This window comes from Varanus komodoensis, unplaced genomic scaffold, assembly GCF_004798865.1.
Source record: "Varanus komodoensis strain SLA01 unplaced genomic scaffold, ASM479886v1 scaffold54, whole genome shotgun sequence".
Classification (NCBI taxonomy): Eukaryota; Metazoa; Chordata; class Lepidosauria; order Squamata; family Varanidae; genus Varanus; species Varanus komodoensis.
The window spans coordinates 275,102-289,360 of record NW_025336142.1 but is presented as its reverse complement, the minus strand read 5'-3'; the positions used below and the strand labels follow the sequence as shown (position 1 = coordinate 289,360).

The following is a 14,259-nucleotide window of genomic DNA, read 5'->3' as shown; positions in this document are numbered from 1 at the left end:
TCACCCCCCCAGCCCCTCGGCAACCAGTTGATGCAGGCTGGCCACCTCTGGTAATGGAAGGAGCATGTGGCCAGCAAGGCTAGTAGCCACCAATAGCCTCCTCCCTCATGAATCTCTCCAGTCCCTTTTTAAAGCCATCCAGACTGGCGGCCATCACTACTTCCTGTGGCAGCAAATGCCACAGTTTAGCTTTGCACTGTGTGACGACAGTCCCACTGTGTCACTTGGGCACCTGTGCAGGAGCCAGCCAGGGCCTCGGCCCGGGCAAACCCTGGAAGAGTGGCGAGGGGCCTGCCCCACTGGCTGCTGGACTTACCCTTGGTGAGCTTGGCTTGCGTGAGGCATTTCTATACCATTCCTTTAGCCAAATGACTCACAAGACATTTTACAACACATTCAAATTTTTAAAACATAACAATGCCAACGTAGAGTTGAAGTGAATTCTCAGCATGGCATGTTGGCAGGGGCGGGGGGGGGCACCATGGATACACTGGGCTGGGTCCAGATGGCACCGCATCCTGCCATAGGTTGCTGCTCAGGGTTGGTTGCCCTGTTGTGCAAACCAGGTCAGGGTGACTCCTTTGTAAAGTCCCGTGTTTCAATGGTCAGGTTTCCACCATTGTTCAAGAAATCCAAGACATGTGAACGTTTAAATCACCGTTTAAGGGGCAGTTTAAATCGGCGGCTGCAAAGGGCCTTTCTCCGACCCAAATCGGTGCACCGTGTGCCCATGCCTGCCTGGTCAGGCTCCCGCGTGGAATATGTGCACTGCTGCAGGTGTGCCACGCTGGGCACGCAGAGAGGGGCTGAGATTTCGGGGCCCCACTTTTGCTGGTCTTGCCCCACACTATTAGTGAGGGTGTGGCCAAGCCCCAAGGGAACCTGAAATGCCAGTCGCGGCCTGTCCTCCTCCTGCTACCGTTTATATTTTTTTTATATTATAAACTGGAAGTCCTTTAGGGTGATGCCCTTGAGATGCAAGGGCAGGCCTGCCACAAAATCCCAAGGTTCTCTACCTGGCGTAACAGAGCTTGGGATGGCGTCCTGCACGAGGCGTTCTGCCAGAGTCACAAAGAAACCCTGAGGACAAAGCGAGTAGCTTGCTGAGTGTTTGTGAAACTGAAAATGGGCACAACTAATCTTTGTTCAGCGAGAATTCTAGAAAAATATGACAATGAGTCTGGGTGCTTTCAGTTCACCTGTTTTTAAGAATATGCTAAATCCATTCTTTGTGAGACTAGTCATTAGCATAAAACTTTCTACAAATGCCTTTGGAAACCATCTTCCACACCAGCTTTGATGCCAGAGGAGGTTTGCTCAGACGGCCTGTATCCAGGCTGCCCGAAATCCAAAGGGTTCTCTTTGCTTTTATATTGCAAATTATTGCAATATAATTTTATTGCATTATATTGCTTTTTTAATTGCAGTTATTTGGATTGTCTGCATCCAGTGGTTCGGAAGCCAAACTTCAGAAGGAAGCCTTGAGGAGATGAATGTGCGGCTGAGCGAGGAAAGGGAGGGCAGCGACCGAGGCGTGCACGTTCCAGCCATGGCTGGCGACGGAACTGCACCACGACCAGCCATGTGCAAACATGGCTCCGTCTCCCCTTTGTCTCCTCACAGCTGTGGGCGCGTCTGCTGAGGCTGGCCCAGGGCTGCCTGCCCGAGGAGGCTTTCTATGCACCATGTTAGGGGCTGCAGACTGAAGGGCGAAAGCCGCTCCCCTCGCTCCTCGCCCCTCGTCCCCACACCGCTGCTCCTGGTGTTCAGCGTCTTGGCTGATCAAGAGTCCTGGAGAGCGGAAGAGGCTGCTTACGAATGTCTGGTATTTTGGCAGAGCCTCGTAAGGTTTCAGGGCATCGTGTCTAGTGCAAGACATGATACAGACTTTGTGGGATGTGGATTGCTCCTCCGCAGCCGTGGGGCTCATGGCAAAGGAGGAGGGCCATTGTTCCTCGAGCCCCCCTCCCGCACCGTCCTTGGTGTTGCCATGGCAGATTCTTCCAGGCAAGGATAAAGCGAGGCAGCGCACATGCCCAGAGAGGCGGCAGTACATGCTCCGCTCGCAGTTTGCAGCAGCCATTCAGAGAGACCACCACGAAGGCAGGGGAGAGAGCAGGTACAGCTGTTTTCACATTTGTTGATGTCTTGAAATGATGTTTTTCCATTTTATAATGCTGAAAAGAGCACGTGCTGATTTATCAGCCACCGTCATTCGTCACTGAATTGCGCTGTACTGATGCTTCTACTTACGATGCAATAAATAAACTGCAAGGTAACCGGTCTGAAGCGGGTGTTTTCCTTACTTGGGGCTGCTATAGTGAGCTGGCCTGGGAGGGCGGTGGGCATCTGCCTCAGCACAGTAATGCGAGGAGCTCTCCCTGTGCTGTTTCCGACAAAGGCGGAAGCCAAGCTCGCTTCTTGGCGGCAGCCAGCACTGATATATATGAAAGGAGACGGGTTGCTTTTGTAGGCAAATGCTTGGTAACAGGAGTGAAATGTGATAGATTGGCATTTTTCTGAGGATTTATATACGCCCAGATTTTTGCAGTTGAAATGCTGTTTTAAACATGGCAATGACATGAAATAATATATTGCAGTAAGCCATTTGCTTTGACGCTGCAGAAGGAGTGCCAGGCTGATCTTGCAAACAGGCACCTGTGCATGCGCAAAGCTGCCGCTTAGTGGAGCCAGATAGGCAAGAGCAGCCTGCCTGTCGTCCCAGTCAGGCGTTCCAAAGACTAAGGTTGCGATTCTAGGCATTCCCTTTGTGTATATTAGATCAGGATTCTTGCATAACATCTCCGGTTTGTTGTGCTGAGGTGTTGCTTCCGTCTGGAGCACTGCTTTTGACGGTGGGACTGCTTCCGGCCACGATTCTGTCTTCCCAGTTCGCATTCCCACCGCTGTGAACATTTGTCGTCTTGAAGAGCCTTCTGGTCCCATTTCCCCTTATCCTGGGACCTCAGCCGGGACGGGTCTGGATGGCACCCGAGCCTGTCGTGGGCCGGCTGCGTTGCCTTCAGCCGCCGGATCGCATTAAGGGGTTCTCTGGTCGGGCGAGATCAGGGCAGGTGGGCCACGTGAAGGTTAGCCTGCACACAAGCCCAAAACAGGCCACTGCAGGCTCACGTGACTCAAACCTGCTGGGTCCCCAGGGCATGCCCTGCCCCAAGCGGGGGCAGGGGGGCGAACAAGCCACAGTGGACTGTCGCGCTGCCCCCGTCTGCACCAGCGTGCGCATGACGCTCAGCCCGCGATCGCTCGGAGCAGTGTTCTGCACCGGTGCCTGGCCGAGCTCTGCGGGCTGCCGCCGTGCTCCCCGCCGATTCACTCAGCCGCCTCCGTCCTGCCCTACCACGGGAGAGCAAGCCTTAGCCATGCATCCCTTCTAGGCATGGCAGACAAAGCTAGGCTAGTCTGCAGCAAAGATTATGACCTCAGTCCCACCAGCGTCCGCTGGCTAAAAAGCAGAACTGTGCAACGTGGAAATACGTTTCCCACAGCGTGAAGGGGCTCTGCTTACGAAACATGGCAGCACCGAGTGCGGAAAAGTACCGCAGAGCCTGCGGCCCCTGGAGCGTCACAGGTTCTCCAGCGATGTTTTAGCCGTGTCTGAATAAGCCCTCTGGGAGCTCGCCTCCACCCACCCCCGTGCCCGTGCCAGTGTAGACAGAGCAGCAACTGCAGCGGGGGCTCAGCGGAACGATCCTCTCTCGCCTCTGCTACGAAACCCGTGAGATGCTGGCCTGGCTCTGCCTCAGCCCTGCTTACAAGGGCGTGCATGTGGCTGGAGCAGACGCCGCATGAGGGAGTCCATCCTCCTGCTGCAGCAGCGCCTGTCTTACAGGGAATGGCTTCTGCCCAGCGGAATAGCTGCAAAGAGGCTTCTCCCGCCACTGACCCAGGGCAGGCGCTTCACGTTCTTACTGTCCTCATGGCTTTGCTCTTAATTTCTGTTTTTCCCAGTGACGGCAGAAGACCACACTAGCAAGATGCTGACGGCTTGTATAAGCACAGTGGTCATTTTAGTTCCTTTAATACTCCTCATGGGGCCTATTTCTACAAATCCCACTGCAGCTGAAGAAGAATCGGGCACCACAGTTCCTGCTGAAAGTAGGTGCATCCTTATCTAGCCTCTCCAGCCTACTGGCCCCTGGGTTCAGTGAGTCAGCCCTGCATCCTTTGCCAGCATCCCTGAGACGGGTGTGCCCATTTCCGAAGGCGCATTCACATGCAGCCTTCCCCCATGCAAGAGTCCCTGGTACCTCCCTAGTTGGAGACTGGCCTCAGCTGGGTCTCTGCGGGGAATTATCTCTAAATTATGGAATGGGTTCCCCCCTGGAGTTCACAGAGTCAGTTCAGGAACTAGGTGAGGCGTGGCTATTTTGCTGTCTGTAATCTGGAATTTCTCATCCAAATTAAAATTCCCCTACTTTAAATATAGACATGCTAAATTTAAAGAGATAAAGAAACAAATGTTCAGTTTGGGTTCCAAAAGTGGCAGGCATCCTGTAAGACTCTCCTATGCTTCTGTGTGTGGATTCAATGTTTTCTCCGCTGTTGGTGTGCTGAGAATGCTCCCAGCCGCTGAGTTCCAGGCATTCCAGGTTTCAGATAGATAGGACGCTGGGTCCCCATTTCCATTTAATAATCAGATTAATAAAAAGCAGACACTCGTGCTTAATGATTAAAAGACAGAGAATGAAAAGACAATTGTTAAAGAAGCAAAATAGTTTCTGAATTAGGAACCAAATAAATGCAGTTACAGCAACCGGACCTTGCACTTGGCCTGTCCACAAAGCCAAGGGGCTTCAGTTCTGTTTTCTGCCGTTTGACCAGCCCGGAGATGCTCGGATGAAGAGTCCGCAGCCCCTGGGATGCGCGGCAGTGCCCAGGCACAACCCTGAGCCCCCTCCCATGCCCTGCCTTTGCCACAGCTCACGCCACGTGGCTCCAGGGCCACTGGAGGTGCTCCATCCAGCGGGTGCTCCATCTGTGGAAAAGAGCGCACGCCTTGCCGGTGAAGATCGCAGGTAAAATGGGGCTGCAGTGCCAGAGTTCAGCCAGCCTTTTTACAGCTCCACAAGTGGCACAAAGGTCTTTTCCCGGGCAGATCATGCTGGGGCACAGCCAGAGAGCATAACCGGCCAACAGCATCTCCACGGGGCCTCCGTGTGTGTAGCACAGGGCAGTGATGGCCTCATCGGTATGGCTACCGCGGGAACAAGACTTGTAGTCTAAGTCTTCACTGGGTGGGTGCTTACTGTGGAAGCCCTCCCTTCTTTGTGTGAGGTGCACGTGACCTGGAACAATTTTTGTTGGTGGTGGTGGTGTGGCTCCCTTGGGCCAAGGCCACTTTTACAGCACTAGGAATGGGGCTGGGGGCTTGTGGGGTTCCATTCCCCGGCTCAGCCAGGGCCAGGCATGTGCCCTGCAGCCTACCCCAGAAGAAGGCGTCACGAGCAGCAGCGTGATGGGCGAGCGAGGCCCGTGAGGCCCCTCGTGGCGTCTCCAGAAGGGGCACTCGCTGCAGAAGAGGCCCAGAGCTTTGGCCTGGTGGATCCGCTGCTGCGGCGCTGGGAGGGGGCTGTGCTGCGCTCTGTGCCCAGGAGCAGAGCGCAGCGCATGCTGCAGCGTCCTCTGCCCCCGAGCCAGAGAGCCCGTTCCCAGCGCTTCGCAGAAATGGTCCATGTTTCTCAGAGACTGATCTTGCGATGGCCGTGCTGGTCAAGACCCTGGGCTCCTTGCAGGTGGGCCTTTCTCCCCCCTTCACCCTGCCTGGCCCAGGACTTTGGGGAGGGGCAAGGTGCTGCCCTCAGCCGCCCAGAGCCGCCCCCGTGACTCCCCACAGCCTCTTCTGTGCCCATCGTGGGGCAGGACCGACTGGGGCTGCCCCACGTTTCCTCCGGGAGCCCTGCGCAGAACTCCTGTGCCCCTGTTCATGCCTCTTCGCCTCCTCTAGGTCGCCCATGCGTCGACTGCCACGCCTTTGAGTTCATGCAGAGGGCCCTGCAAGACCTAAAGAAGACGGCGTACAGCTTAGACTCACGGGTAAGGTTCCCTTTCCTGCCCTGCTGTGCTGAGCGCGCGCAGGCGCCTCGCGGGGCGGTGCGCTCCGTCCAAGGCGGCTGCTGGGCAGAGCGCTGGTTCAGCCACGGCTCCGCAAGAGGAGGCGGGCTGGGGTGGCTGAGCGGGTGCTCTGTAGCTTTGAATGGGGTGCCCAGCGGGGCTTTCAGGGGCGGCTCTTTGCAGCGGAGGGCTGGCGTGAGGGAGAGCGCCGTTGGCATGGAGCCCGCAGGTGGTGGGGCACTCCCAGAGGGCAGGAAACGTCCCCCCAGAGCAAGGGCGTGAGCTGTCCGGCAGCCAGAAGGTAAGCGGGCAGCTAGAGCACAGGGCTGCCGGCGTGTTGCTTCCAGACCCCTCCTGAAGCGGCAGGGAAGCCCCGCCTCAGCGGGGAAGTCTCGAGAGGGGCAAGCCAGACCCTGGCCCCCAAGTGCAGTGTCCAGCAGGGCACCGTTCACTTCCAGGGTGCAGAAAGACTGGAAAGGCTCCCCAAGAGGGGAGCAGGATGGAAAACCGATCCTACGAGGATCCGAGGATCCGTTGCTTGAAGGAGCCTCGTGTGTTTCGTCTCTCCCTGGATGTCCTCAGGCAGAAGCTGGACGGCCGGCACTGCTCGGGGGCGCTTCTGCTCTGGACTCCTTGAGCCAAGCAGAGTTGGACAAGCCAGTCCAGGTGGCCCCTTCCAGCGGCCGTGTCCTGTTACTAGAAATGGTGTGTGGCGGCAAACGCATTATCGGAAGCTGGAAGTTTCTCGGCGAGTCCCTTGTTTGGAGGGGTGGGAGATGGAGGGCGCTGGGAAGAGCTTCCCGCATTCGGCCTCCCGCCTCTGGCCAGCGAGGCTGCCAGCTGGCGGGCAGCACTGCCCAAGCACCACATGTCTCAGCCGTGCCCACTGTGCCCTGGGGGCAGCCCCCTTCGCCAGCGCACCCAACTGCGTGTCGCTCTGCTGCGTTTAGGCGCTGCATTGCGCAAGCCACCCTGACCGCTCAGAGCCACTTCACCGGCTTCCTCATCTGCAGCAAAACAAAGGAGACGACGAGCTGCTGCGCTGAAGTGTCGCCAAGTTTGCCTTTGCTGATGGCACTTCTCTCTCTTCTCTCTCTTCGCCTCTCTTTTCATGCAGACAGAGACTTTGCTTTTTAAAGTGGAGAAGAGAACTTTGTGCGACTGTTTAACTGCAAATACACTGAACTGAGAACGGGAGATCTGCCTAGGAGTTCCTGGTCCTTCAAAAGCTTTTAGAATGCTGCAGATCGTACAGACAGTTTTAGGAAATAAAACACTGAAAATATGTAATCCCCTGAGCACTTACAAATTGAGAATGTCGGTATATGATAACTATGTGTCTGGCTTCTGATTGCTTATATATATATTTTTCCCCCACATGTGTTGATGTGATCATGAATGCTCAGAATTTTTCCATAGGATGACAAAAGTAGGAAAGGGTGCAGTTATTATTTATTGCAATAATATGACAATGTTATTTTGGGAAGCTCCTTTTTAAGTTCATATTTTTCCCAACTGAAGAGAGACTCAAAACACATCAGCATTCTTCAGATTTTCCTGTCACTCCCATTTTCCCCCTGAAATAATTATGTGACTCTGTGATAGCATCCAAGAGAGAAATGAACAATATACAAAATACAGGAAAATGAAACTGAAAAATCAAACTAGTAGTGCAATGTATCAGTTAGATGGTTTTTAAAATCAGCTGAAAATGAATCCCCTGGTAATTGGGCGGTAGATTTTCAAAATGTGCAGACCGGCTGGTGCTTCTGCCCTGCAGCTGAGCTGCACCGCCCGGCGAGGCGCCAGTTCCTTCCCTGCTTCCAAGAGACGTGTCCGCTGAGATCCCACCCAAAAAAGCAAAAAGCAAAAACTAGAAAGGATGCTTCTTGTTTCGGAAGTGGCCTTTTCCATATGCACATTTGATTTAGAAGAATTGACCCACAGATCACTGACACTCCTATGAGTCAGTGTGTAAAATGCCTTCAACATCTGAAGTCCCCACTAGCTCGGTGCCTGGTGCTGCCACTCCGGCGCTGGGCTCGCACAACAGGCAGCGGCCCGAGAGAGTCACCCAAGCGCTGCATGACCCTCACCCCCGCCTGGTGGCTGGTCAGGCACCGGGGGGGGGCGTCCCTCCCCCTCTGCTCCTCCTGAAGCACCCCGGGGACCTGCAGCCTTGAGCCCCTTTCGGTGCCGCCACTTGACATGAGCATCCAGATGGGGAGGGCCGCCTCGGATCCCGATTAGGGGCATCTAGGAGGCGCCCCGCAGGGATGCCCGGCAGTCCTGGGCCCTTGCGGGGCTGCCCGTGATGGTGACGGCAGGAGTTTGGCGCTGAGCGTGGCTGGCGGAGCTCCACCGGGAGGCCTTCGGGGCTGCTGGCGGGCCCGGCCTCCCGGGTGCAAAGGGCAGCTCGCGTTATGAAGGGACCCGGAGGCCACAGAGGCTGGCCGTGCTGCTGCCGGCCCTTGCGCAGGGTTTCTTAAATAGCGTGCAATCGTGGGCAGCCCCGCCCCAGAGAAACCCACCAGGCATCCTTGTGTGGGACACACGCCCTGGGCACCCGTAAGCAGGATTGCAGAAACTCCCAATAACTGTGACTTTTGGAATACCTCTGTGAAAGCGGATGTCCAGGTTGCAGCCAGCATGGAAGCTGCGTGGCTACAACCAGCTTTGCCAGCTGCTCTTTGGCACTTGGGGCTCTCCAGGAAGGGTGGTCCCCCGGCAGCCCTTTGCAAGCTCTTCCCCCTCTCTGAGCAAGGGGGGGCTGTTCTTGGCTCAGCCACGGCTGGCTTCATTGCCTGGGTTTGGGCGACGTGATCAGCCACGGCATATTCCTTGAACCCTCCAACAAGCCACAGCTAACTGGGACGGCTTGCAAGCCACTCTGCTGGATGAGCGCTAGCTTTGGACCACAGGCCAACCTACTGTGGCTTGTCAGGGCAGCGGCTTATTGTGCGAGGCAAACCCCGTCCATAGGTTGCCCAGACGCAGAGAGGATTTGACTGGGCATAGATCCATAGCAGCACAAAAGACAAACCACCCAAACCTGGATCTGTATGGCTGGTGCTAATATAAGCAGTGCTAATCATTACGGAGTAGAACTTCTCAATAAAAACCGACATGTACCAATGGTTATTGGAAATGACTGTTTCTGGACGGGGCAGGCCCTGTCCTCCACAAGATTCCCGCTGAAGCGTGGGGGTCTCTGGGAGCTTTCGGTGTCCTCGCCATGGAAGTTCCTTCCAGCCACCCTTCTGCCTCAGGACAGGATGTGCTTCACCATTTCCTTTCTGCATTGCGGGCTAAATTCCATAGATTTGGAAACAAGGACTTCAAAGATCTGGTTGATCAGATGACCACTGCTGTGTAATTTCTTCCCCAAGGACTGCACCCCAGTAAATAAAAGCCCCCCAGTATTAGGGGAGAGGGACCTTTTAGAATAACAATACGAGAGCACGCCATGAGACCGCTGCTCCAACTTGGAGCATTTTTATTGCAAAGTCCATGTATTATTTGGTTGTTTAAATATTTTTGCAATAATACTTTTGGCACCATAATTGCCTTCTATTTTGCAGCCGTTTCATGCTGTTCTCTTGTTGTTGTTAGTCTTTCATAAGAGCCCATTAAGGGGAATGTCCACATTCATTTTGGGAGACAAAACAAACTTGCAGCCAACTTGAAAACATGTAATGAATAATACACAGATGCAGAGAAATCAGAAGCCCAATCGGCACCACTGTTTGTGTGTTCTTCCAAAGAAAACCACTATAGCCTTCCAAAAGTGTGACTGGCCAAGAGCAACTGACCTAGGACAGAAACAGTAATTTTGCTGGACTCTCTCTTCAGCCCAAAGCCATTATTTCCACGAGAAACTGCCTTCCACCAGATCATGGCTTGCTGGTGACCAGACTCGGCCTACCCTTAATTTAGAAGTGGCAGGTGCTGACCGAGCGCCCCGTGGGTTGCCTGGGCAGGGCCACGGCTCCTCCGCGTGCCAGCCTGGACTCCACAAAGCAACAGGTGAGAAAGGGGGCTGCAGAACCCAGGTTTGCAGGAGTGGGGGCAGCATCAGCCCCCCTGCCTTTGGCGCCAGGCAGCTCAGCTGCCGCTTGGGGCATGCTGTGGGCATCATGACACGGGCAACGTTGGGAGGATGAGGTGGGGCCATGAATTGTCCCGAGGGCCGCTTTGCTCCCCAGCCGGTGCCCTTTCAGCGTGGAGAGGCTGCCAGGCATGGGTCTCGTGTGCCACCCGGCTTCTGGGGAGGGCGGGGCACACGCCCTTCCGCTGTGCTGCTGCTCACTAACGTGCTGCCAGGGGGGAGTTAGTGCAAGGAGGCAGAAACAGACTCTTGCTCAGTCCACGTCCCTCTGCCCTTCTGAGGCCTGCTGGCCGGCCTCCCTCCGCACTGCCTCCTTGGCTCGTTTGGGTGAGTGAGGTCGCTTCTGGGCTCCCAAATTCCGTCTGTCAGCCGGGGGCTCCCAGGCACAGCTGCTCACCCAACGCGGAGAACCGGCTCTGGGGCCAGCGCAGGAACAGCCCACAGGATGGCCTGTCCAGCCACCCCGAGCATGCCTTGCTGTGCACAGAGGGGAGACCAGCAGGTGCCGGACACGCACGTGGCCAACAGGCCATCCCGGAAGCCAGAAGCCATGCTTGCCGGAGAGGAGCAAAGGCGAGTGTCGGTGGGGCACTGAGAGGCGTGTCTGATGTGATGCCCAGAATCAACAGTTTGCTTGCTAGGCATACGAGGCAGGCAGGACGTGGGGGAGGTGACCAGTAATGCCACCCTGTGCTCCCTTCGGAAGAGGCTGCAGCCTCTGGGTGCCTGGATTATGTCCACGTGGCCCAAGAGCCACAGCTCTCTGCGGGGCGTACGGCAGCTTGAAGAAAATACAGTATGCAACAAACCTCACTGTAAAAGTTCTAGAGTTCACTGCTTTTTAAAAGCACAGGCGGTGTCCATGGACTGGCGCATAATTACGTAGCACTTAAACTTGTCCTCTGTGCCGTTGACCTTCTACTGAGAGCCAGGGTGGTGCAGTGGTTCAGAGCATGGGACTGGGACTCAGGCGACCCGGGTTCAAGTCCCCACTCAGCCATGGAGCCCACTGGGTGACTTTGGGCCAGCCACAGACTCTCAGCCCAACCTACCTCACAGGGTTGTTGTTGTGGGGATAAGATGGAGGAGGAGAATGATGTAAGCTGCCTTGAGCCCTTTGTAGGAAAAAGGCAGGGTATAAATCGATAAATAAATAAATAATATTGTTTCTCTCTGAGCTTCAGTCACCTGTCCCAGCTTTCGGAGCAGATGATGAATAATTTGGGATAATTATCTGCCTATTCTGTTTACTGGCCTGAAGTCTGAACTGATGTCAGTTGGAGATGCTGCCCCCACAGACTGGGAGTGTAATTAGTGCTAACGGGCAATTCAGACCCTGCTGGGAAAGCGTCAGCTCTCAGGTGGCATAGAAATCAGACTGACAGACAGACAAACTGCATTACTTATTTGGGAGTCCCTCGCACAATGTTCTGCATGGCCCCATGGAAAGCGAGTGGCTGAACAGTGATGCATGGCAGAATTAGGGCTTGGTACCCCCAGCTATCGTTTGCGTGGGAGAATCGTCTGGAGCAAGTCCTGATCATGAAAGCAGTTGGCCAACTCACCTGTGAAGAGTTCTGACGAAGAAATGCAGTCTGGAGGGGAAGCCTTTGCAGGTGCAGCCCACACTGGCAGAGGTTTGCTGATGCTTTGGACTTCTTCACACGGATCACATCCTTTTTCTTGGGGCTCAGATCAGCATGATTGGAGTAGCCATCTCCTGGACACTGCGGTGGAGAAGGACTGCAACACAGAGAGATGCATGGAAAACCAACAGAAAGAAACTCTAGTTTCCATCTCTCTCATATCAAAAATAATCAGCTGTGCAGCCAGTTTTTAAGAATCCACAGAGACTGTTCTTCAACTCCATTTTTTGAACTAGAGGCAAATTCATTATAGGACCAACTTCTCCTTCTCCCTGGGGCAGACTGGCAAAGAGAAGGGTAGCTTGTCCGTGTAACGTGGGTGATCCACATTTCACTGTGGCACAGAGAGCTTGTAGGCGTTGGTTCGATCTGCTGCTAAATACCATCATTATTACACATCAGTCGTGCTTTATCATTTTTAACCTGGTAAGTATTGTGGTTAGGTGAGCGGAGGTTCTCTTCCTTCCATTTACATAAAAGTAATGCAAATGTAATTTTTCCTGCTTGTATGGATTTTAATAATATATCAGATTTATATTGCAAATTATTTTAATATATGTGTTAAATTGTTTTGAACTTTGATCTTAAAGGTTTTGAAAGACATTTTTAGCCATCAGCTGCATGGAGAGGTAAATCGCACTTCTTTGTTTCCCGCTGTTGCCATACGCTTTGGGTAACACACATTAATAGGAATGCAGCGGGGCTTAGACGTGCCAAGATATTCTGGAGGGGCATTAAATAACCCGCGCGCTACCGTGCCAGCGCTCCCCGCAGCCCCCATCCGCGCCCCCGAAGCGAGCAGGCAGCGCCCCCTCTGCAGGGCAGGAGCCCCTTCCCGCTTTTGCCCCCCGCGGCCGCCCGGCCTCGCCGCTGCGGGCGCAGCGCCCGAGCAGCCTCTCCAGGGCGCGGCGCCCGGCGCGCAAGGCCCGCTCGCCTCGCCTCGCGCCGGCCCGCCGCTAGGGGGCGCGCTCGCCTCGCCGGCGCCCCTTCTGGAAACCAGGGGAGGCGCAGTCCACGGGGCCGGAGCCGCCGGCCAGCGGGAGCGAGCCGTGCCCCACGCTGGAGAGGCGCCCCTCCTCGGTCGGCGGGGCGGGAAGTGAGCCGAGCGCGACACGCACGGGGAGGAGGGGCGCTTTGCAGAGGAGCGCCGCCGCAGGAACAGAGCCTCGAGGACTAGCACGTGTACCCCGGCCTTGGCTTTGCTGGGCACTGCCCACTGCTTCTGCTGCGTTAGCACGGCTTTGGGGCTCGTATGGGGCTCCTCTGGCGTTGGTGAGGCTGTTGGTGAGGAAACGAAGGAGTGGATCCGGGAACGCAGCAAAGTGGAAGGCCGCGACCATGCAAGGCCCACACGTTCTCCCGGAGGACCGTGCGTGGGTGGAAACGTTCTCTGCAGTGCTTTTCTCCATGGGTTCCCCGGCCCTGGCCTGGCCTCCGGAAAGGTGGCCAGGCCAGTGGCTGGAACTGCAAGGGACGCTTGGAGGGGCACTGGGGCCCGGAGCTGGTGGCCGAACCGCAGCCGGTGAAAGCCGCCTTGACCTCTCTCCAAGGAAGGCCTGGCGAAGATCTGTGCCGGCTGCCACTTCATAAAGCTCCCTCGACCCCCAGAAGAGCTCCAGGCCCTGCATGGAGACAGGAACCTGCTTTCTGTTTGTGGTAGCTCTTTCCCAGCTGTCACTTTGCAGAGGCTTCTATCAGGCCCAGTATGACAGACGATTTTTACTAAATCCAGTAAAATACATTTAGCAGAATAAAGTGGTGGAATCATTCCAGGCTTGCACCAAGTGGGGGTGGGGGGAGGGGGATGGTGCCCATAACTAGAGTCCTCCACAAAGGCAAGGTGGGCCAGCTTTGGCTGCTCTGGCACCCACGTCACATTGCTGGGAATTGCCCTGGAGCTATTGGGCAGTACAGAAAGGAAAGGAAATGGAGAGCAATCATCATCATCCATTTAAACTACATATCGTGGATGCAAATATATTTTAAGCGTCAAACTAAGAGCACTGTAAAGGTGAATTAACCCGAATCTCTATGCTTTCAGTTTCAGGCTTGCTCAGAAGAAAGCTGCATGGAGCACAGGAGGTTTGTGGCCACAAAGTTATCCTGTGCAGAGTCAGACAACCCCCCCCCCGCCCCCGCGCACCCAGTGTGGCTGGCACAGGCAGGCAGCAGCATTCTTGAGGTGCCCCACGAGAGCTTTGATCAGGGCCCCTCCCTGGGGCGCCTGGAGCCAAACCCGTCCCTTCCCGCGTGGACCATGGAGGTCCGCTCTGAGCCCCCCAGGACAGCGGCGCAAACCCACTGGGCCCCCTTCCCCCAATCCAAGCAGCTGGGAAATCTGATGAGCAAGATCTACACGGGGGTGTTCACACCAGACCTTTTCCAGCGATTGTTCTAACCGCGTGCGCCCTGTCCTCCGTCACCTGTTCACAT

At 55.4% G+C, this 14,259-nt stretch overlaps 1 protein-coding gene across 1 annotated transcript; it reads left to right on the top strand.

Moving 5' to 3' along the window:
• The first annotated feature begins 2,034 nt into the window (after positions 1 to 2,034).
• CUNH4orf48 (chromosome unknown C4orf48 homolog) lies at positions 2,035 to 7,361 on the top strand. Its single transcript, XM_044448306.1, has 4 exons — positions 2,035 to 2,119; positions 3,970 to 4,116; positions 5,966 to 6,054; positions 7,190 to 7,361. The coding sequence occupies exons 2-4, from the start codon at positions 3,996 to 3,998 to the stop codon at positions 7,259 to 7,261; spliced, it is 282 nt and encodes a 93-aa protein (XP_044304241.1). The 5' UTR covers positions 2,035 to 2,119; positions 3,970 to 3,995; the 3' UTR covers positions 7,262 to 7,361.
• Positions 7,362 to 14,259: the final 6,898 nt, after the last annotated feature.